Raw genomic sequence first — 20176 nt, 5'->3', positions numbered from 1 at the left:
GTTGATTTATGATTGGGCATAGAAGACAAAAGAAAGGAATTTTTCTGACATATTTCATTCTCCTTTCTAGGCATACTTGAAGTTTAACATAGCCCAACGCCTAAAATGCACCCAACCACATGCACAACTTTTGGTATCTCCCAAACTCCACTCCACCCGGACGAAATAAGAATCTACTCCCAACTCTGAAGATTCTTCAAGACACAACCCTCTCCTGATCTCGGGACGAGGGTGCCAATCGTGTAGACTTTCTCGCCTGCAGCTTCGAGCTCAGAGATGACTTGTGCTGCGTTTTCTTTGCTAACCACAGCTACCATTCCAACACCTGTGTTGAACGTGCGGCCCATCTCGGGGGCGGAGACGTTACCTGCTCGCTTCAACCACTTGAAGACGGGTGGTAAGGTCCAGTTTGCTACGTCAACCCTGAGGGATGTCAACTTCACTGGCCAATGAGGACCTGGTTGTGGAACGACTTACTCAGCTGCCAAATGCTCAGGCAGCATTCGTGGGATGTTTTCTGTCAATCCACCACCAGTGATATGTGAGAGACCCTTGATGAGCTTCTTGTTCGTGACCTCGAGTATGGAACGAACATAGATTCTCGTGGGAGTCAGAAGGCTTAGCCCAGTACTTGTTGATTGATCCCATGGAGCGGGGTCAGTATATGACAGTTCTTCTCTAGCAATAATTCTGCGGACCAACGAGAAGCCATTCGAGTGCACTCCATTCGAAGCTAAACCGAGCAATACATCTCCCTCGAGCATACTCGAAATCCGAGGAAGCCTGTACTCCTTGTGCATTGTGCCAATCGCAGCTCCAGCAGCATCGTAGTCATCTCCTTGGTACATGCCCGGCATCTCAGCCGTTTCACCACCAACAAGAGCGCAATTGGCATCTCTACATCCAGCTGCAACACCTTCGACAAATGCAGTTGCGTTCTTCTGCGTAAGTTTGCTGCAACCGTAGTAATCAAGGAACATGAGGGGCTCGGCACCTTGGACAACCAGATCGTTGACGTTCATGGCCACCAAATCGATGCCGACGGTGTCGTGTTTCTCCATTGCCTGGGCGATTGCGAGCTTTGTACCGACACCGTCGATTGCACCAACCATGATGGGGCCACCAGCGTAACCAGCTTGCTCTAAGTCCACTTCGCCTCCAAAGCCTCCAATTTCTGCATCAGCGCCAGGTCGGCGAGTTGATGCAACAGCCTGAGCAAAATTAGTTCCATTATTCTTGAAGTGGTAAATATTGAAGCACATACCTTCTTGATTCGCGTGACAAACTCATTCCCAGCTTCAATACTTACACCAGCAGAAGCGTACGTTAAAGCTTCTCGCGTTGCAGCTGTGGGCTTGAAAGCTCGATGAGCAATATCCTTGCGGTAAAACATTTTGTCGAACTGGATGAATTCGAGACCAGAGTACGCTTTCTTCACAGCCTGTTCCAGATCCTCTGCAGTTGCCTGTGCAGCAATCACCCTTCCCCCAGAAGTTTGCAGTTGTTCATCCTTGATCGTCGTCCCCGCATGGAAAATATTCGTACTTTCCGGAGGTGCTTGAACATCCATAGGCGTTCCCTTGGCATATGATCCCGGATATCCTCCTGCCGCTACCACCACGGTCACACTCGCTCCTGGCTTCACATCTACCGAAACAGCGGAAAGGTAATGATCTGTACAGGCAATCATAACCTTAGCTAAATCGGTCTCCATCAAAGGAAGCAGCGTCTGAGTCTCAGGATCACCAAATCGAACATTGTATTCCAAGACTTTGGGACCATTCTTCGTAATCATAAGACCAGTGAATAAAGTTCCGACGAAAGGGAAGGCCTCATTCCTCATTCCATCAATCGTAGGTTGTAAAATCGTCCGTTCAACCTCCTCCAGAAGTTCTTTTGTGGCAATGTTCGTTGGCGCATAACATCCCATTCCACCCGTGTTCGGTCCTTGATCTCCATCGAAGATTCTCTTGTGGTCTTGAGCTGGAGGGAGGGATCGAATGGTATACCCGTCGCTGAAGCTCAAGATACTGAGCTCATCGCCTTCCAGAAATTCTTCTATAACAACCTCATCTCCAGCAGAACCAAATTCCTTGTCTAGCATAATCTCCCTCAGTGCGGCTTGTGCTTCATCTTTGGTTGTTGGAATGATAACTCCCTTCCCCGCAGCCAATCCACTTGCCTTGATCACCACATTATGATCAATATTATCCAAGTATTTCCGCGCGTTCTCGTAGTTCGAGAAGTTTTCGTAGGCCGCGGTAGGAATATTGCGTCTCTTCATGAAGTCCTTTGAGAACGTCTTGCTTCCCTCCATACGCGCCGCGAGTTTCGAAGGTCCAAAACATCTGATTCCCACTGCGCGGAAGTATCCCTCAATTCCATCCACCAGGGGCGCCTCTGGTCCGGGGACCACCAGGTTGATGTCTTTCTCCTGCGCGAGTGCAACAAGACCAGGATAATCGTCTGGTTTAACACTCGAACAATTGGTAACTTTCGGACAGGTCGATGTACCGCCATTCCCAGGAACAACGAGGATAGATTCTACCAAAGGTGACTGGGACAATTTCCAGGCCAGGGCGTGCTCGCGGCCGCCGTTACCGACTAACAAGACTCGAATTGGCTCCATTGTTGTAAAAGTGACGAGTTGTGAAAGTTGTTGTCGTTGAAAGAAGGGAAGAAAGCTCGTGACAAAAATTTCAGCCCTGCAAAAATGTTTGGCGGGGTCAATTTGGCTGCAGTTGGAAAATCAACCAGCCCCTTACATTAATAGAAATGTTTAAATCAGGAAATTTTCAATACCATTTAACAGTTCAATACATAATCTTATTTTAATATTCCTTTCGTATTTTATTACCAATGTTTAATGTACTTACAAGCAAAATGAGCACTCCCGGGCATGCATTTTTGCTTGGTGGGGTAAACGATGACCAGGCACACGCATCTGGTTAGTCGTGATACACTGAAAGCTGGGCTGAAATCAACCCCCAATTACTTTCTTTAACAGCCAGCACACTTAGGCTCCCTTAAAAAATAACATCAATTAATGCGCAGTCCATAGGATTACCCTCGATAAAATTGTAAACTTGATTGTCACTGCTATGGAAGTTAATATAAGAACATTGATTTTCGGCCCGGATTTCGGTGTATCACGACTAACCGGAGGCGCGTGGCAGACTAAAAATGACTGCAGACCACGAGGCTGGCGAAACACTTCATAGAAATTCCAAACATCGCCAGAAACCTCTCCTCGCGCTTATTTCCTCTACCACTGTCCTCTACACCTTGGGCACTGGCTCTTAAACCATGATCACCATAAGTACGTCCATGGCCTCTCCAAATGACCCATACTGACCCCACGGCAGAAGTACCCTGCTCCTCCGCAAACATTGGCCCTGGATTCGATGTCATTGGCCTTGCGCTCTCGATCTGGCTCGAACTTCGCGTTGAAGTGGTGAAATCCGAGGCGTCGGATGCTCCTCTGAACTGTGTGATAACGTATGAGGGAGAGGGCGCAGAGGAGGTGCCATTGAGCGCAGACAGCAACCTGGTCACGCGAACAGCCCTCTATGTGCTTCGATGCCATGGTCAGAGAGCATTTCCCGCGGAAACAAGAGTACATATCATAAACCCCATACCATTGGGGAGAGGATTGGGGTCTTCCGGAGCAGCAGTGGTAGCAGGTGTGGTGCTGGGAAACGAGGTGGGAAAGCTGGGACTGACTAAGGCTCGTATGTTGGACTATTGTTTGATGATTGGTATTTCCCCTCCCTTCTCTCTTCTTGGACATTGGAAAGTTAAAACGGAATAGAACGTCATCCAGACAACGTAGCAGCAGCCCTATACGGCGGTTTCGTCGGCACCTACCTGAACGACCTCTCCCCCGAAGACACCTCCCGCAAAGAAATCCCTCTCTCCGAAGTCCTCGTTGAGCCCGCCGGCGGAGTGGACACAGGAAAGGCACCACCAGAACCACCGCATAATATTGGACATTATATGAAGTTCTCTTGGGCCCCAGAAATAAAAGCCATAGCCATAATCCCGCAATTCGAAGTCTCGACCGCTAAAGCACGAGACGTGCTACCTACCTCTTATTCGAGGGCCGATTTGGTATTTAATCTGCAGAGGATAGCCTTGCTGCCAAGTGCATTAGGAAGGAGCCCGCCGGATGCAGAGCAGATTTATCTGGCCATGCAGGATAAGGTGCATCAGCCGTATAGGAAAGAATTGATTCCTGGACTGCCAGAGATTCTGCATAGTGTGACGCCGAAGAGTCATCCAGGACTTTGTGGGATCTGTTTGAGTGGAGCGGGACCGACCATTTTGGCGTTGGCAACAGAGAACTTTGAGGGGATTGCGAAAGTGATTTTGGAAATGTTCAAAAAGACAGGGATTGAGTGTACATGGAAGCTATTGGAGCCTGCGGAGGAAGGGACGACGGTTACATATGGCTAGACATAGAAGGGGAAATATCCCGCTAGAAAGCTCAAAAAGTACAAAAGTAGATCCATGGAGAGAGGGAATCGGGAGTACATTGACCTCAACTTTATTCGTTTCATTATACAAAGTTAACACGCTCAACGGACGTTGTTTCCATGGCCGCTCTTTCCCATCAGCCATCCCTAAACGCCTTGGAGCAAAACACTCGTACAAGCAAAATAATGGCAGAAAACCCGTCTCCCAAGCTCAACCCAGACCACCCCACGCACCCCTGATTCTTCTCGCCAGTTGAATATCCTTCTGCATGATCGTCACTCTCTTCGCATGTATCGCACATAAGCTAGGAAAAACAGCAAGTTAGCAATTTCCTCATAAGAAAGAGCTCATGGAGACACTTTGCTCTCTGGGACGTACTTTGTGTCCTCAAATAAATGCACTAAGAACGCCTCCGATGCCTCCTGCAATGCCTGAATAGCCTGGCTCTGCCATCTCATGCCCTCACCCGCCGGCCGCAACGTCAAAGCAATCTCTCGAACCTGTCCATATCAGCCCTCTATCCCCTTCCCTCTTCCCCTTCCCCTTGAAACTTACGAGACGCGAAAATGGCAGTTTCCTCAATAGGAGGTCCGTAGAGCGCTGGTATTTCCGGATCTCCTGAAGCGCGCGGGTACCAGGCTTAAACCGGTGTTTTCTCTTATTATGAGGAAGCGGGTCTCCTGCTACATTCGACTCAACATCAGCATCCCATTTCATCCCTCCCTTTCCCAATCCCCCTCAAGCTCTTCACGCGTGTCTCCATATCCAGGGCCAACTCACGTTCAATCGCATTCCCAGTACTAACTCTCTTCCCCTTCCCCTTGCCACCCGTACTAAGTCTCTTTCCCGCCTTCTTGGGACCCATATCGACAGGTACGCTCTTTCCGCCTGGTCGTCCTCTCTTGCGCGCGGAGCCGGGTGTCGATGCTTCGCCTAGGTTCTGGCGCATGCGCTGAGCTTGCGACATATTGCGAGGTGAGCGCGTCGCTATGAGTGTGGAATTTGGGGGGGGTGTTCGGATTGGGGTTGTGAGAGGAATGTGCTCGAATTGGGAGCAATTGGAGGTAATGGGGGTGGCTGGGAGAGGGTTCGTTGGCGCGTGAGCGACGCGAAGGTGGGAAATTTTTATGCGCAGCTTAAAACTCGGGCCTCGGGATTTAAGAGCAATTCTCTTGAAGCCAAAACTGAATTTCAGAATTCCGATCCGCCCTATGCAGGGAATTGGAAGATCTTGAAATCCGTTCAAGAACTTAGAAGAGGTTGCGATTTCGTGTGCATTGTTTACTTGCCGGTTGGTGCAGGGATATCGATGTGAGCGGGAGAGGCTGGTCGTTTGTGGCGGTGCCAGCTTAATCCGAAATGCCGATAACGCCACGCAGCTGTTCCCTATCGATCAATCATCACCTCGACGAAGAGGCCACTTCAACCTCGCTCATTCATACCCACCGCCTCACCCCCTCTCTTATCCCATCCAACTTTATGACTTTCGCGTCCCCATAGCCAGATTCTTATTTGACAATTCTACGACTTTACGATTCCACGATCAGAGAAGAAAGAGGGCAGATAGAAAGGATTAGAAAGCAACATGGACATGGACCAAATGGGCGCAATGGGAGCGCAAGCCGGCTTCCCCCTCGAGACCTGGTTCTGGGAGATGCCACTGTGCACCCGCTGGTGGACAACAGCTACGGTTTTGACCTCTGCGCTCGTACAATGCCAGATCGTCACGCCGTTCCAGCTCTTCTACTCTTTCCGCGCTGTGTTCTATAAGAACCAGGTACGTTACCCTCTCCCCCCTGCGAGCCTGCGAGCCCCTCACATCCGCCCCCTCCTCAGCCTCTACCATACCTGGATAGTGACTAACAAGAAATAGTACTGGCGCCTCCTCACAACATTCCTCTACTTCGGCCCCCTCTCTCTCGACCTCGTCTTCCACGTCTTCTTCCTAACTCGCTACTCCCGCCTCCTCGAAGAATCCTCCGGCCGCTCCCCCGCCCATTTCTCCTGGCTCCTCCTCTACGCAACCACCTGTCTGATCCTGCTCTCGCCTCTCGTCAGCATGCCCTTCCTAGGCCATCCTCTCAGCTCAACACTCGTCTACATCTGGTCCCGTCGAAACCCTGACACTCGCCTTTCCTTCCTGGGGCTGCTAGTGTTCACCGCACCATATTTGCCCTGGGTATTGATGGGGTTTAGCCTGGTGGTGCATGGCATAGTGCCTAAGGATGAGATTATGGGGGTGGTGATAGGCCATGTGTGGTACTTTTTCAATGATGTGTATCCGCCGTTGCATGGGGGGTCCAAGCCGTTTGATCCGCCGATGTGGTGGAGGAGGATTTTTGAGGGCCCGGTGAGAAGGGAGGAGAGTGCTGATGCAATTAATAATGAGATTGCAGTTGCGGCGGCGCCGGAGGTGAGATAGGGAAAGGCGTGTACATTTGATCCCATTTGGTTGGCATATCAGGCATTGAGGAGTTTGGGTGGGCGTTCAGGGAATGAGTGTTGATTACTTTGGGAATTGGGTGGTTAGAGAGAATAAGAGAAAAGCCTCGAAGGTTTCAGGTATTTAAAGCTGCCATTCATTCATGCTACGAGGTCGTGTCCATTCGTCCATCTTCGTTATCTTCATCTTTGTCTTCGTTAAGGTTTGCATCTGGTGCAACAGGGAAATGCAGGTGTTTCCAATCCTCCAGCTCTTCAATAATAGACCGCAATCGATCCCGGATACTCTCAATGGCATAACTCCCCAGCAACAACCGCAAAGGTGGATATGAACAGTGCCCCAGCTGCCATACCAACTCCGCACACTTCACTGCACTCGTTGGCTGCTTATCCCCCAACCACTGCACCATCCTCTTCGCATGCAACGCCGGGCTCGTCGCCTGACTATACGGCTCGCTCGCCGGCTTGATCAGAAAGTGGCCCCAAGTAGGCAACGGACTCGAAGCCCAATCCGGCTCGTCCCTCCTTACAAGTCCTGGCTCCACAAGCGTAGCTTTGATATTGAACGAGTCGATCTCATACAGCATCGCCTCAATCAGTCCCTCTACCGCATACTTCGTCGCACAGTACGGACCCAGACCCGGGACACCCAACGCTCCACTCGTCGAGCTAAAAATAAGATACCGTCCCGCGCCCTGTTCCCTAAAATACGGCAAACTCAGTTGTATAATATGCAAAGTGCCCATAAAGTTCGTCTCAAACTGATTCCGGACCTCATGTTCATCCTGGTCTTCGCAAGCACCGATGACGCCGTACCCAGAGCAGTTGGCAATCACGTCGATGCGACCAAAGTGGGAGAGAGAGGTGGAGATCACTTCTTCAACTGATTCTCGAGCACGTACGTCGCAGAGGAGCCCGAGGCAGTTGTCGTGCCAGTTTTGCATGCTGGCGAGCGTGTTCTCGAAGACGCGGCCGACGGCTACGACGAGGTCGCCGTGGTTGAGACAGGAGCGGACCAGCGAGCGGCCCATGTGTCCTGTGCTGCCGAAGACCTGGGTGGGGGTGTTAGTGAAGTGTCTTTGTAGTGTATTGCTCAATCATTGTCCCAAGCTGGAGATTTGAGGTGGGGGAAGGAGACATACAATCCACACAAGCTGCTTCGCAGGATTCCCAGGCACGGGAGGATCACAACTCATCGGCAGCTGCAGCTTCGACGGCGGTTTGTCTCTGCTGTCTGGAGACGGCATGGCCACTTCGCCATTCTGCAGCTGCGGCTGCTCGAATGCTGGATAATCGTATGCTTCTCCAAGGTTGACTCCATCTTGGAGATCCATGTGTGTCAAGTCTTGAGGGCAATCCTTGGCTGCACGGCATTCTACATGGCGGAAAGGTGATGGGTTGATTGGAAGAGACGGATGAGGTTAGTACAAATGCGGGAAGCACAAGGTAGGTGGCTGGGCAGGGGTTCGCGTTTGGCGAGTTCGTGTGACGACGCGCTGAGTAAGTTCATCTATAAGACTACCAGGACAACTTTTTGGATAACCTCGAAAGCTACATCAATTGGTAAGTTGGATTCTCTTCAATCTACAAGTCCTCCTTTCGCAATGTTCTGGGAATCGCTGCATACATTTTCTTCAATCACACGCAACGTTGACGAATGTGGTGTATTCACCCAACAAATGTTGAATTCCCGGCGCTTGAGCAATTTCGGGTCCTTGTGGTCCGAGAGGAATGGACAAACTCTCTTCCTTTGGATGTATTGAACCTTTCAACTTACCATATGCAAAACGACCACGATGACAACCCCAGCAACGAACTCCAAGCGGAAGCGGACCACAGACGAGGTTGCAGCTGGCTCCTCAGCGTCGCAGGAGAAGAAGGCCAAGCTGAGAGCACCTCATTTCTCGCAAGTGATCGCTCTACGGCCTCATTGTTAGGTTTTGCTAACGCATTACAGGGCACCAGCTGAGATGGTCACGTTTCTGGTTGGTAAAGCAGGAAGCGAAGAACCCTTTTTAGTCCACAAAGGTACGTTAATCTATTTGTCACTGCCAGAGCATCCGTTTTCGCCTAATGTTCTGCAAACCGCGGTTCATTCGTGTTCCTTTGTACTCCTCAGTGCCATAGTTCTCTCCCCTATAAGCAGTCGGATTTGCCTCACCTTCCCCACTGAAAAAGCACGGTATCCAATGCTCAACATCGTTAGAATTCGTTTGCTATTATTCGCCAGCCTTACGAGCCGCGTTCAATAGTTCCTTCGTTGAAGGCCAAACGCAAACTTATCGACTTGAAGATATCAGCACGAATGCATTCCGTCTCTTTGTGCAATGGCTTTACAGTCAAAAGATGGACCTTCATGTTGGCATCGACAGTGTTCCAGACAACTCTGTTCAACCTGTTGCAGGTGCTGGAAAGAATGGAAGCAATGGGCCCGGCAGTGGAAGCGATGGAAACGATGGAAACAAAGAAGACAAAGAAGAGGCTCGGAGAGCTCAAGACCTCGATCTTGCTCAGTTATGGGTAGTAGGCGACCGACTCTTCATACCCAGCCTTCAGAATGCTGTCATCTTGGCGTGGTATAAGCTCTGGCACAGCAATGACGGAAGGTCATGTTCCACGAGTTGGATCAATTACGCTTATGAGCATACGTGCGTAGGAAGTCATTTGAGAAACCTGGCTGTTGACGAGCTCGCGTATCCGGTCAACCCTGATGAAATTAAGAAGCACGCAGAAGAGCTTCCTCGCGAGATGCTCATTGATTTGACCCTAGTCTATTCCAAAGCTGTCTGGCCAATAGACGAGGAGGACGACTTCCAGAAGGAGTGGGCGGGCGAGTATTCGGACAAGAGGCCTGGCAGCATGAGGAGAATAGGACATCGATACCGATGTACCAGAACTTGGAGGAACTATCTCGTTCCGGAGGACGAAGGCTGAATGGCGCTCTGTTTTGGAATAAGGCTCATGGTTTCTACCATGTCGCTGAGGAACCTCGGAGATGGAGGATCCCTCTATTTACTTTCAAACCTGGTAGCGGAATGATACCCCTTGCCTAACGAATTATGAGTATTTGAAGAAAATTAGAGACGAAGTGTGCTTGGATCGCTCTGAAAAGATCGAATAAAATGTACTCCAAGCATTCCCTATCCTCACATCGTCTTCCCCAACCTCATGCCTGCCAAGTTTCGCAAGTGCGAATAAAAGAAACAAAGATCGCTTGCTGGAAACGAGCGCCCTATTCCCTTTATGATGCAGATTTTTCTGATAATGAGTCTGGTCCCGGGGCAGTTTCTTATCTTGTCAAATGGAATAGGACTGAAGCATCCATTATGCAAGGTAGCACCGAGTCCATGACATTTGTCCAATGGTCGTTTGCTGCGAGAAGAACTTAGCAACTTCTATGCTAGTCTACACCGGTAGATTAAAACTTACTCGGCGATTTTATCTTGAGTGCATAAACCTCTCTAGGGACGTTGCCTTCGATGACAGATTTCAGAGGTTCAATGAATGCCTTGCTGATCGGCGGAAGTTATTGGAATTCTCTCCTGGTCGTATAAGTCTGTACACACGACCTGGGTCGCTCCTGAAGTAGCCAAAGCTTACAATTTCCAAGAAGAGAAAACGAATGATGAGGAATTGCAAGAACGGTTGAGAATTTGGATTTTTTGACGTCCTAACCTTGATCCTATTGTACATTTATTCTACATGAGAAGCCGTTCCAACTTCGTTCAGAAGTGTAACCCGGGCAGCTTATTTCAAGATCTCCTTCTCATCGTTCTCTTTACTAAAGTCCTCACCCCCAACCCTGCGCCGAAAAGTAAAATGCAAGGACTGCATAGAACGAAAAAGGCCACCTCGCAGCACCTTAAAGGTGGGTCATGGTACTCTCTGGCCGTGGCCCGGTCGTTTACCTTCTGAAGTCAGAACCAGTCTCTTCCATTCGCAATCAACCTCATGAATTCAACATCTCAAGTTGTCCCCGGAGTGAAGTGGACGGGGAGGATTCATCTACTCACAGGCTCAGCACCGAACGCCCTCCACTCAACCTTGAACTCTCCAACCACCTTGCTCTCTATAGCCACATGGGCTTCATCCTGCCACGGTAACCTAACCACAAAATTCCCTCCCTCCAAGACCTTCACACTAGACAACCCCTTCAATATATTTTCTCCCCAAATCAGCTGATGGGTTTCATTCCAGAATTCGATTTCCAGATTCCTCAAGCCGGCCATCCTCGACAGTGCCATACAGCAGGTCAGCCAGTAGATCTCCGTTTCTTGCCTTTTGATCTGAACCGCGATGGGCATTTCACTTGGGTGAACGGAACCAAAGAGATGGATGTCTGGAATGATTGTTGTTACGTGCAAGCTTTGGATTAGATTAAGGTGCTGTGGAGAGACGGTGGTGAGGAAGCGGTGCATCGTGCCTAGCGAGGTGATTGCAAAACTGTGTTCACTGTACAACAGCCCAATTGCTTCTTCGTAACTGGGCGATGTTCTCAATTGAGAGTTCTTGAATCAGATTATGAAGTCACTCACATTCTTCGACAAGAAAGGAAAAAGTTCAGATATGTTCCTTGCAAGGGTGGAGGGGCTTGGCCGGTCGCCTTCCATCCTTGGCACCACTCGTGCTGCGTTGGCCAAGATGGAGAGTAGCCATATGTGTTTTGGCTCAATGGGAGTTGGTCTCTAGGTGGCAATGTACAGGGAATGTAGGTAAGTTGTGAGGTGACTTCTTTTTGTTTTCCGTAACGCTCAATTGGTTGCTGGTTCCGGCTGAAAATATGCAATTTATTGCCCCAGGAGAAGGAGGCTATCACCTCCTTGTAAATATGCTGACGAATTTCGAAGGGGAGGAGTGTGAGGAATGAGGATGCGAGCTGTGGGTTGGGAGCTTGAGAGTCAGTGGTTGCCCGGGATGTTGAGGGTCCTGAGATTTGGGGCTGTGAAAGGGACATTGTCGTGGTGAGGCATGCCTTTTCATATGATGTTAGGAACAGAATGCTAATTGATTCGGGACCAGAATTGATTCATGAATGAGAGCAACCCCTTTTATTTGCAGCTGAGCAGATGGGATGCAGTCAAAAGTGGCAATGTGAGACATCTGCAGCCTGATGGCTGATGGCGCCCGTATGACGGCGCCACATCAGCCCCCAGTCACATCTTGACCCCAAATCTCATCACAATTTCAAACTCACAGACCTCTTCTCAAAAGCCAAAATGTACGCCACTGGCTTAAATTAGCCACTTCGACAAGATATCCTCCTATCACTAGCGAAATCTCATTCCCACAGACGGCCAGGGTTTTGGCAAGATACCTTCGCCCCAGCCCAGTATCGTCAAATTAATCATGTTGCCAGACAGCATCACCAACCTCTACACCCCCCTTTCCGAGAATGAGATTCGAATCTAGCTCTCCTTCCTGGAAAGTTCGACGATCCCATGGAATGCCGTTTAATTCAAGGCCGTGACTTACCAGGCGGCGTTCCCGACGAAGCCCTTTCCTCCCCATCCAGAACACATGATCATTGTCAACGGAGTCAGAGCTGCAACCCGGGAAAACCTTCGGAATACTTTATGCTGACTTCGAAAGAAAGAAGGAGAGCGTCTCTTGTGGGTAGATGCTATTTGTATTTATGTCGATCGACATTTAATAAAAGGTTGCAGAAACTTGAGGGTTGAACCTCGATTTTCTGAGGGGTTTCATTTTGCGCGTACTAGCGTCCGCAGATACTTCGATCAAAACCGCCTTGCGGCTAACTTTTTCTTCTCAAGAGGTGGTAGGGACGTCAGCCATGCCGGCAAGTTTGTCACAAGTATAGCGGTGCAGCTTGCAGGTAGCTTGCAGACTTTGGAGCAGCATATTTATAACGCTATCTCGGAGGACACCAAGATCGCTAGCAAAAGTCTACGAGGCCAGTGGATTCAGCTCATTGTCGGACCACTCTCCCAGCTATCCGCCCGCTCCGTTCCGTTATCACTTCCATTGTAATCGACGCGTTGGATGAATGCGAAGTGGGTAATGATATTCGATCTATCCTTCAACTCCTGGCCGAGACAAACGCATTACGTACCGCCCGACTCCAGTTCTTACTACCTAGTCGACCAGAAACACCTATTATATTTGGCTTCCGCGCAATGCCAGGGATTATTCACCACGGTGGATTCATCATTGGCATTATCCGTCAAGTGGGAGAAGAACTAGCTCAGGAGAAACTTTGTATTAATAGTATTACCTGAGGGGAGAATCTTGTGGAAGACGTGCTGATATTGGGAGTTTTGATAAGCAATAATTAATTCATGCTGCCATTATTGGATCAAGTGACGCGAAATGAGCAGATCGTGCAATAGTAAGAGTTTTTGTCCGCATCTTTGAAATGTGAGACGCAATTATTTCACGGAGATAACAAACTGAACTAAACACCATCATATCTCTAGGCAGAGAACACGGATCGTGAGAGTTCGGTGTTAGTGGGCGAGAAAAACGGTTGGCTTGCGGCAAGAATAACGCTGAAATTTGGGCACTTACAGTCGTATCTCCTAGATCGGCAAGTGTGGTCAACGTGACTGAGGATATTTAATGATAAAGAATTGTTAATGTATCCCCATACAATATGTAGGCATAGGTGAGGGAATGACAGTTGCTGGGGAATATATAAGTATGAATCTGTATAACTTGAAACTTCGATCCTGCCTCGAAAATTTGATCACCTTTTATTTGCTCTCCATAGGAGTGTTGTTGCATTAAACTGAGCTTTCTTGCCTTCTTTCTGCGTACAAATCTGGGTATTAACCAAACTTTTTGAAGTGTTGTGTTAGAAAAATCAGCCACGAGCAAAAATTTCCTGGGAGCTGGAACGGATACGCGCTTCAATCTTGGCTATTATTCTGGTAGACATTCTAAAGGATATTCATGATTCACGCTGACATTGGAAATGATCTCAGGATGCTTTTCCCTCATATGTCTGAGCAGATTCGCATGTCCAGAGTAGCCATTTACTCCCTTTCTTCTACAGTTGGGAACAGAACAGTCGAATAGACTCTCTCCATGCACCTCCCTAAGATGTTTCGTATAGTGACTAAACTTCGAAAATGCTCGAACACTACTCATTGGGCCTTCGGCGAAGCTGCAATTCCTGTGTGGGCAAAAGCCAGGCACCAAATCCTCCTGGCTCAAAGAGTGCACTCTCCGCAAATGCTGGTTTAAGTGGTCCTTGCGCTTGAATGCCCTCTTACCACAATATCTGTCGCAGTGTTGACATGGGTAGCGCGGCTCTTCGCTGGTGGACTTCTTGTGCGGTTTCGCTGCTGATCGGTGCAGGGAGTCGACCAACCCGGGTGTAGCTGGTGTGATTGATGCCGGGCTCAACTTGGTTGAGGTCGAACTCGGCGACCCTTGTTCTGGTGAATGCGATGGCAAGGAGATCGCGTTCCGCGGCTGGGAACCAGAAGATTCGTAGCTCAATAATGGCAAGGGAACTAATTGTGGAAGGGTCGTGGCTTGAAAAACGTCTACTGAACTCCAAAATTGATTCCAGAAATCCTCGTCTGAGTCACCGTCTGGGGTCTTTTGCAAAGCCCTTGCAAATGCCTCCTGGTCTATCTCAAGATCCACGGAGGAGGAAACATCGCAGCGATCTGAAAGGGGTATACTCGGACTTGCAAAGATTTCTACCCCATTGTTTGCTGGCTCAAACGGCGCTGGTACAATCGGGTCGGTAGCAATAGAACCAGAAGATGAAACGGTGGTAATGAAGCTCTCATCGGAAAGGGGTGGGAAAGTGGCTTTAAGAAAAGCCAAATCAGGTTGCCCATGTAGACTCGTGCCGTTACTTGGCATTGTTTTGGTTGTAATTCCATGAGTTTGAGAGAGCCCTGACAAATATTCTAGAAGGGATTTGGTTAGACTCCACAAGAATTAAAGTTCGCAAATCAAATATTTACCTAGATATCTAGAAGGCTGTGGTATGCTGCAGTCGCATCTCAAATTCATATGGTCGTCTAGCTTGCCTGGAGGCATTGTCAGCACGTGTATAGAGTCGACCTGTAGTGAACTCAGGTTGGGCTATGGGAATCACTTACAAGATCTCTTTCTCTTGCTATCATGCAGCTGGCATAATTGGGGAGCTTCTGGTGATGTTGATTTGCGTTTCAAAGCTCGGCAACAAGGGCAGGACGGAACCGAGAATTGATACCCGTCACACCACTGATTATGATCCGAACAAGATTCTGAAAGCTTGATATCGGTACAGTTTTCATCTCTTTCTACTGATATTTCTGTCCCAGATGGTAGCCTCAATCCACTGAAGAAATCGTATCCATATTCAGGACTTTGTGATGAATAAATTCTGGGAATCTCCCATGATTCCATCGACCGTCCTTCGTCGGCTCCCGATAGAGAGATTTGAGCCGTTTGCACTTGAGGTATTGCTGTCGGCATCGGCACGAGTGGTGGAATGCTCTTCCTAATCTTTCTGGACTGAGCGTTTGAAGTGAAGACCAAAGTTTGTGCTTTCCGTCTTCCCATAGCATGCTTGTTGCAAAGAGCTTCTTCGACTTTTCTCAGCGCAGAAGCTTTTTGTAATGTGGAGAGAAGCCCTGTGTAGTATGGGTCAAGATGCAAGAGGGAGACGCAAGGTAATAGAGAAGAAATATCTCCCTGAAGGGCTCTTCGGTGGGCCAGGGCGGTGGTGGCGAATCAGGATCAAAGATGTCCACGCACGTCTTGGGTCAATGGTCGTGTCAGCCATCCTTGTCCTCCAGTACCCTGCAAGGCGCGAAAAGATGTGGTCACAGCCAAAATGCACCAACAAGCGCACCGTATCGTTTCTGCTCGACTTTTCCCCTACAAGACTCAAGTTTTACCCTACGGTAGGGGAAAAGTCGACTCAACATTGCTCTTTGTGGAAATGTGATGAAACATCGAAAGTTATCCCCTATTTCGACTTGATAAAAGCTCAGCAACTTCCGTTTTCAACATGCTTGCGGCCATGTTCTCTCTTCGGCGACAGCAATCATTAGCTATCTTACCTCTACAACTTTCAATCCGACCCTCGCAGAATGCCTTCCTTGGCACGAGCCTTAGCGGGGATGTTCGGCAAGACCCCTACTGCCGCTAAGAAACGCCACCACAATTTTCCCGCCGACGACACGAGGCTTTCTTGACGTCCCACATACCAACAACTGCATTTCGATACATACCAGCAAAACTCGACAAATCTTCTCAAAAGCTAATTGGCACTATGCCTCAAAATAGAATATCATCTGAAATATGGTGATTGTTGAGAGCAACATCGGGACTTTTTCAGCCTCCTCCTCACCCTGCAGTGCTTCATCATGATGGAGATGGCGCAGCAAGGCTCCCGACCCTCGCTTCTACGCTCGTTGTCATCGCCGTCCCGGGCGTTGCGCCATACGTCTTCCTGTCAATGCGTCTCGAGGAGATAACTGTTCATTGGTTTGATGCAAAACACTAGGCTCCCCCAGCTGCTCACACCAGGGTCATCTGTGTGGGTTTGTGTCATTAGGTGCTCTCCTGAGTGGTGGGGGATCCCAGCCTAACGCCAGCCATGGCCTGCAGACAGTGCCAGCAGGTGATGCTATTGTATGCTCTCCTAAGTGGTGGGGATTTCAACCTAACGCCAGCCATGGCCTGCAGACAGTGCCAGCAGGTTTTGATGCTATCGGGTACTCTCCTGAGTGGTGGGGGATTCCAGCCTAACGCCAGCCACGGCCTGCAGACAGCATCAGCAGGTTTTGATGCCATCGTGTGATCTCCTGAGTGGTAAGAGATCCCGGCCCAACGCCAGCCACGGCCTGCAGATAGCACCAGCAGGTTTTGATGCCATCGTGTACTCTCCTGAGTGGTGAGGGATTCCAGCCCAACGCCAACCACGGCCTGCAGACAGCATCAGCAGGTTTTGATGCCATCGTGTGCTCTCCTGAGTGGTGCATTGGGGATACGGACATGCACTAGTCTGGGAACCCCAGTTGGGTTCGTTGCCCTCCCGTTACCGGAACGTCTTGAGCACAGCGAGGAGAGCGCGATATTCGCTGCTGGTCACAGATGGCCTAGAGCAGTGACCTTGGCTTCTACTCCCCGGATGGAGCACATCGACGTTGATAAAGCAGGTCAAAGATTCGACGCTCTGAGGAACTCCATCAGCCGTCAATGAGAGGTTGGAAGTGGAATGCCGGGGTTATTCTCAGATATTGCGAGCATTGGTTCACTTTTCCGGTCGACCGCGAGTCTTCGGGAGCAACCACAGTCTGCCTTGCTCTTTTACGGGCCGTCAACCACCTATCATCTCCCCTCCGTGCCCACCCTCCTCTTTCCCAGGCTGCTGTGAGAGCCAAAAGCGGCGGGAATGGGTTTTCCCCGGGCTCCTCATGCAACTGAGTGAGCTAGACTCGGACCATTCCAATGAAAAGCTGCATATTCACAAGCAAGAACTTCCACTAAACCTTCTTGGTCCTGGTCGTTCTTTTCCCATCCAAGAAGTGGTGTCTGAGCAGTCTGGCTGCTGGGATGGGTCCCACTTCCTGAAAATGTCGGCTCAACTCGGATTCGCGATTGAGAGTCGAGACACCAAAGGAGATCTATCTCGCGATTGTCGACTCCCTCCACTAAGCCCTTTTGGTTCTCGTTAATTCCTGCCCCTTTGACAAACAATGCTTGAAAGCTCAAGCCGCGACGATGTGTTCCGGGCCTCGAGATCAACACTGTGTAGATCCATGACCAATTATCAGCGCTTTGAATTCAGTGGATGTTCGCTAAATTTTGCAACTCTGTGTAAGCTGTGTCGGCGAGGAAGAAGCACAAATCTTCGAACTCGTCTCTTTCTGTCCCGTCAAATCTTTTGTATAGCTTCCCACACCTCAGCTTAACCACGGAATCAGCACCAAAGCATCTCCAAATCGCTTCATTGCTTAGGGATTTCTGCTCATTCAAGCTCTCAACACGAAATCTCTCGTTGGTGCTGAGCTTCTGTGTTCGACAATGTCCGTCGTCACCGCTCCGGCTCCTGTGGCTGTTAGACACGCTGCTTTTCGCCAGGTCAGTTAAGCGGTTTTATTCAACATCTTGTTATCAACGGCAGACGAGCTTGATACTGACAAGACACAGGATGGAGAAGCAAGCAATGCAACTCTGAGCCATGACACTGGGGTTGTCGCTGGCAGAGAGACGTCAGATACCAGTCGTAAGTTGGAATGCCACCAAAAGCTACTTCTCTTACATTGAGGACTGCACTTACTATCTCTCCCCGAATCAGATCCTCGTCCGTTGCAACGATCCGCAAGGACAATGTCTTCGGCTGCTCCGAGCGGAAAAACTATGTCTCTCCATCACGCTGCTACCGACGAACTTCGCTCATCCCAGAGCGATTTCCGTGGCCGTGGGACTGCATGGGCAATTATCTGTATCGCCCTATGCGCCGTCACCGGGTTCACCTTTGCCTACTTCTATACGGCTCATTTTGAATGGCAAGCGAGTTCTGTTTGGGCATTGGTCTCGGCTTCGATTCTACGAGCCGTCGGCCTCTGTGCCGTCATGGTCCCGGCTCTGTTTCGCAGGACAGGCTTTCGTCTGGAGCGTCGACGCACTTTCGTCTTTCTATGTCTTCTGAGTCTCATGTCAGTGGTTGCAGCCTGGGTACTTTGGCACTTCCGCTCCCCCAAGTGGCCGCAGGTTCTGCTCACGGTTTCGGACGTGTTCTCGGCCATCGCAGGTGCTCAATTGGTGATATCTAGTGCCTATGAGCTGACGGCGATGCCCTACGATTCGATTGATATGGATGCGCGTTGGGCAGAGCTAGAAGCGCAGAACACCCACTAACGTCAAGAGCATGATCAGGATCACACTCTGAAGTTCGAGATGTCTATCGTAGAGGCTCACAATCACGGTATGAGAGGTCTTTTTCACTCGTCGCTTGGTTACTTGTCGTTTCATCCCCAGTGGGTCCAAATAAACACTGGGTGGGGGGTTTTTTTCTTCGTCACTTGTTACGTTTTCGTCGATTTTTGGCTCGGCGCTGGGATGACGAGCTGGTAAAGTGGAATTGGGGTTAGGTACTGTAATGGAGGTTGGAAGGTACTGGGAATCCATAGCTTTGTTGCAATTTACGATACACGCTTTATGAGAATTGGTTTCTTTGAATACTCCACTGGTGTCTTGATGAGGCTCAAAGTCACAACACCCACACAAGTTCCCAAACCACGGCTGCAGGCGGAGCCCGCCAGTCGCCGAGCCATGCTGGAGAAAATGGGGTGGGTGAGGCTAAACAGGGGAACGTGGCTTAAAGCAGCAGCGCGCGGTGCAAGTGGCGGCAGGGAGGCAAGGGCTGCAAAACAATTGGCCAACCAAACGCGCATGATGCGGCGGGGGCAGTGCTTGGACGAGGCGATCGCTATTGGTCCATATGGTGACACAGCGCTTCCCGGAGGCACCCCCCTTTTCGTCCAACTTCAGACACACTTCACGACATGCCCAACACGCATCACTCGACACCTCACACCTCACGCATCACGCATCACTCGACAGCTCACGCCCCAATGGCAAGAAATGGAAAAACGCTACTGTGCACTAGCGCTGTTGACATCTCATCCTTGTCAAGGATCTCCATGTTCCTGGGAGAAGCATCTCGCCATGATGACGCGAGGCCTGGGCCTTGGAGGAATGCCGCAGATGAGAAGCACCATCAATGGAGCCTCTCCTCTGCGTCGGTCCCCTTCTCCACCGCTCATGCTCGTCTCTCCCTAAAATTTCTGGCCGCTCTTTTTACCCGGCTGGCCCAAGCCTCCTCCAGTGTTTGGACGCCAGCTTCCAGCAATGGTCAACTCTGCCGACCTCGACCTGTTTTGCCGCTTGAGGTCCCTCCGATCACGAATCTCCAATCAAGTACACTCCCACATTTCCACGCCGCGCATGACCCGTACGTCAATGGACTTTGAAAAGCGATCTGGGTATTGTCCGTCTTGGCTCTCCCCTTCCCTTTTTCTCTGGAAACTTTGCCGTGGCATTACAGAAATCTCCATGGCCAATCATTCCGGCCTACGCCCTACACCGGACAATCTGATCTCGAGACACTGCGTCTAGCGGGACACTCTTCTCTCCCGCACAAATACCAGCTACAACACTTGTGAGTATTTGACCTTCCCGTTACCTTGAAGCTGCTCTTACAGATGATAAGGTCATACTGCACCAGAATCAAATCTGTGAACCTCCTGCCCCGATTTTGGCCTGGCACAGCAAAGTCAATCAC

At 49.9% G+C, this 20176-nt stretch overlaps 10 protein-coding genes across 10 annotated transcripts; 5 read left to right on the top strand and 5 right to left on the bottom strand.

Annotated features, from left to right (window-relative positions):
* Positions 1-44: 44 nt before the first annotated feature.
* K444DRAFT_582239 (phosphoribosylamine--glycine ligase) lies at positions 45-2665 on the bottom strand. The gene is made up of 3 exons (XM_024877783.1): positions 1265-2665; positions 478-1211; positions 45-423 (listed from the first exon to the last, which is right to left on the bottom strand). The coding sequence occupies exons 1-3, from the start codon at positions 2627-2629 to the stop codon at positions 174-176; spliced, it is 2349 nt and encodes a 782-aa protein (XP_024741684.1). The 5' UTR covers positions 2630-2665; the 3' UTR covers positions 45-173.
* Positions 2666-3200: 535 nt separating this feature from the next.
* K444DRAFT_608457 (homoserine kinase) lies at positions 3201-4953 on the top strand. The gene is made up of 4 exons (XM_024879392.1): positions 3201-3319; positions 3366-3758; positions 3812-4780; positions 4855-4953. The coding sequence occupies exons 1-3, from the start codon at positions 3307-3309 to the stop codon at positions 4453-4455; spliced, it is 1050 nt and encodes a 349-aa protein (XP_024741683.1). The 5' UTR covers positions 3201-3306; the 3' UTR covers positions 4456-4780; positions 4855-4953.
* Positions 4518-5748, bottom strand: K444DRAFT_608455 (histone-fold-containing protein). The gene is made up of 4 exons (XM_024879391.1): positions 5257-5748; positions 5032-5159; positions 4855-4976; positions 4518-4780 (listed from the first exon to the last, which is right to left on the bottom strand). Exons 1-4 carry the CDS (start codon positions 5441-5443, stop codon positions 4687-4689), a joined length of 531 nt encoding a protein of 176 aa, XP_024741682.1. The 5' UTR covers positions 5444-5748; the 3' UTR covers positions 4518-4686.
* Positions 5749-6085: 337 nt separating this feature from the next.
* Positions 6086-6898, top strand: K444DRAFT_520320 (Der1-like family protein; the record flags this gene model as incomplete). Its single annotated transcript, XM_024874040.1, has 2 exons — positions 6086-6253; positions 6350-6898. The coding sequence occupies 2 exons, from the start codon at positions 6086-6088 to the stop codon at positions 6896-6898; spliced, it is 717 nt and encodes a 238-aa protein (XP_024741681.1).
* A 166-nt stretch (positions 6899-7064) lies between these two features.
* On the bottom strand, positions 7065-8165 carry K444DRAFT_519894 (NAD(P)-binding protein; the record flags this gene model as incomplete). Its single annotated transcript, XM_024873997.1, has 2 exons — positions 7065-7970; positions 8061-8165. The coding sequence occupies 2 exons, from the start codon at positions 8163-8165 to the stop codon at positions 7065-7067; spliced, it is 1011 nt and encodes a 336-aa protein (XP_024741680.1).
* Positions 8166-8469: 304 nt separating this feature from the next.
* Positions 8470-10015, top strand: K444DRAFT_659991 (uncharacterized protein). Its single transcript, XM_024886418.1, has 3 exons — positions 8470-8824; positions 8876-8946; positions 9125-10015. Exons 1-3 carry the CDS (start codon positions 8715-8717, stop codon positions 9850-9852), a joined length of 909 nt encoding a protein of 302 aa, XP_024741679.1. The 5' UTR covers positions 8470-8714; the 3' UTR covers positions 9853-10015.
* Positions 10016-10562: 547 nt separating this feature from the next.
* On the bottom strand, positions 10563-11975 carry K444DRAFT_608450 (uncharacterized protein). The gene is made up of 3 exons (XM_024879390.1): positions 11454-11975; positions 10932-11400; positions 10563-10826 (listed from the first exon to the last, which is right to left on the bottom strand). The coding sequence occupies exons 1-3, from the start codon at positions 11870-11872 to the stop codon at positions 10671-10673; spliced, it is 1044 nt and encodes a 347-aa protein (XP_024741678.1). The 5' UTR covers positions 11873-11975; the 3' UTR covers positions 10563-10670.
* A 1803-nt stretch (positions 11976-13778) lies between these two features.
* On the bottom strand, positions 13779-15664 carry K444DRAFT_659989 (uncharacterized protein; the record flags this gene model as incomplete). Its single annotated transcript, XM_024886417.1, has 4 exons — positions 13779-14801; positions 14859-14924; positions 14997-15512; positions 15637-15664. The coding sequence occupies 4 exons, from the start codon at positions 15662-15664 to the stop codon at positions 13798-13800; spliced, it is 1614 nt and encodes a 537-aa protein (XP_024741677.1). The 3' UTR covers positions 13779-13797.
* Positions 15665-17739: 2075 nt separating this feature from the next.
* K444DRAFT_205570 (uncharacterized protein) lies at positions 17740-18900 on the top strand. The gene is made up of 3 exons (XM_024871037.1): positions 17740-17970; positions 18040-18115; positions 18188-18900. The coding sequence occupies exons 1-3, from the start codon at positions 17914-17916 to the stop codon at positions 18748-18750; spliced, it is 696 nt and encodes a 231-aa protein (XP_024741676.1). The 5' UTR covers positions 17740-17913; the 3' UTR covers positions 18751-18900.
* Positions 18901-20056, top strand: K444DRAFT_205577 (uncharacterized protein). Its single transcript, XM_024871038.1, has one exon. It carries the CDS (start codon positions 19051-19053, stop codon positions 19672-19674), a length of 624 nt encoding a protein of 207 aa, XP_024741675.1. The 5' UTR covers positions 18901-19050; the 3' UTR covers positions 19675-20056.
* Positions 20057-20176: the final 120 nt, after the last annotated feature.

The sequence above is a fragment of the Hyaloscypha bicolor genome, assembly GCF_002865645.1.
Source record: "Hyaloscypha bicolor E unplaced genomic scaffold K444scaffold_17, whole genome shotgun sequence".
In the NCBI taxonomy this organism is placed as follows: Eukaryota; Fungi; Ascomycota; class Leotiomycetes; order Helotiales; family Hyaloscyphaceae; genus Hyaloscypha; species Hyaloscypha bicolor.
Note: the sequence above shows the minus strand (reverse complement) of the source record. Positions and strands in the feature narration are given on the sequence as shown.

Bases quoted from the DNA above. Each gene is read 5' to 3' on its own strand.
- K444DRAFT_582239 (XM_024877783.1), bottom strand. From the start codon at position 2,629: ATGGAGCCAATTCGAGTCTTGTTAGTCGGTAACGGCGGCCGCGAGCAC. The intron at 1,212-1,264 runs GTATGTGCTTCA...AATTTTGCTCAG, and splicing joins TTGTCACGCGAATCAAGAAG to GCTGTTGCATCAACTCGCCG. The intron at 424-477 runs GTAAGTCGTTCC...GACATCCCTCAG, and splicing joins CCTGAGCATTTGGCAGCTGA to GGTTGACGTAGCAAACTGGA.
- K444DRAFT_608457 (XM_024879392.1), top strand. The intron at 3,759-3,811 runs GTATTTCCCCTC...AAAACGGAATAG, and splicing joins GGACTATTGTTTGATGATTG to AACGTCATCCAGACAACGTA.
- K444DRAFT_608455 (XM_024879391.1), bottom strand. From the start codon at position 5,443: ATGTCGCAAGCTCAGCGCATGCGCCAGAACCTAGGCGAAGCATCGACA. The intron at 5,160-5,256 runs GTGAGTTGGCCC...AGTCGAATGTAG, and splicing joins TACTGGGAATGCGATTGAAC to CAGGAGACCCGCTTCCTCAT. The intron at 4,977-5,031 runs GTAAGTTTCAAG...TGATATGGACAG, and splicing joins AACTGCCATTTTCGCGTCTC to GTTCGAGAGATTGCTTTGAC.
- K444DRAFT_659991 (XM_024886418.1), top strand. From the start codon at position 8,715: ATGACAACCCCAGCAACGAACTCCAAGCGGAAGCGGACCACAGACGAG. The intron at 8,825-8,875 runs GCAAGTGATCGC...AACGCATTACAG, and splicing joins CTGAGAGCACCTCATTTCTC to GGCACCAGCTGAGATGGTCA. The intron at 8,947-9,124 runs GTACGTTAATCT...CAACATCGTTAG, and splicing joins ACCCTTTTTAGTCCACAAAG to AATTCGTTTGCTATTATTCG.
- K444DRAFT_608450 (XM_024879390.1), bottom strand. From the start codon at position 11,872: ATGTCCCTTTCACAGCCCCAAATCTCAGGACCCTCAACATCCCGGGCA. The intron at 11,401-11,453 runs GTGAGTGACTTC...AACATCGCCCAG, and splicing joins TTCCTTTCTTGTCGAAGAAT to TTACGAAGAAGCAATTGGGC. The intron at 10,827-10,931 runs GTGAGTAGATGA...TGACTTCAGAAG, and splicing joins GGGCGTTCGGTGCTGAGCCT to GTAAACGACCGGGCCACGGC.
- K444DRAFT_205570 (XM_024871037.1), top strand. From the start codon at position 17,914: ATGTCCGTCGTCACCGCTCCGGCTCCTGTGGCTGTTAGACACGCTGCT. The intron at 17,971-18,039 runs GTCAGTTAAGCG...GACAAGACACAG, and splicing joins GACACGCTGCTTTTCGCCAG to GATGGAGAAGCAAGCAATGC. The intron at 18,116-18,187 runs GTAAGTTGGAAT...TCCCCGAATCAG, and splicing joins AGAGACGTCAGATACCAGTC to ATCCTCGTCCGTTGCAACGA.
- K444DRAFT_205577 (XM_024871038.1), top strand. From the start codon at position 19,051: ATGAGAATTGGTTTCTTTGAATACTCCACTGGTGTCTTGATGAGGCTC.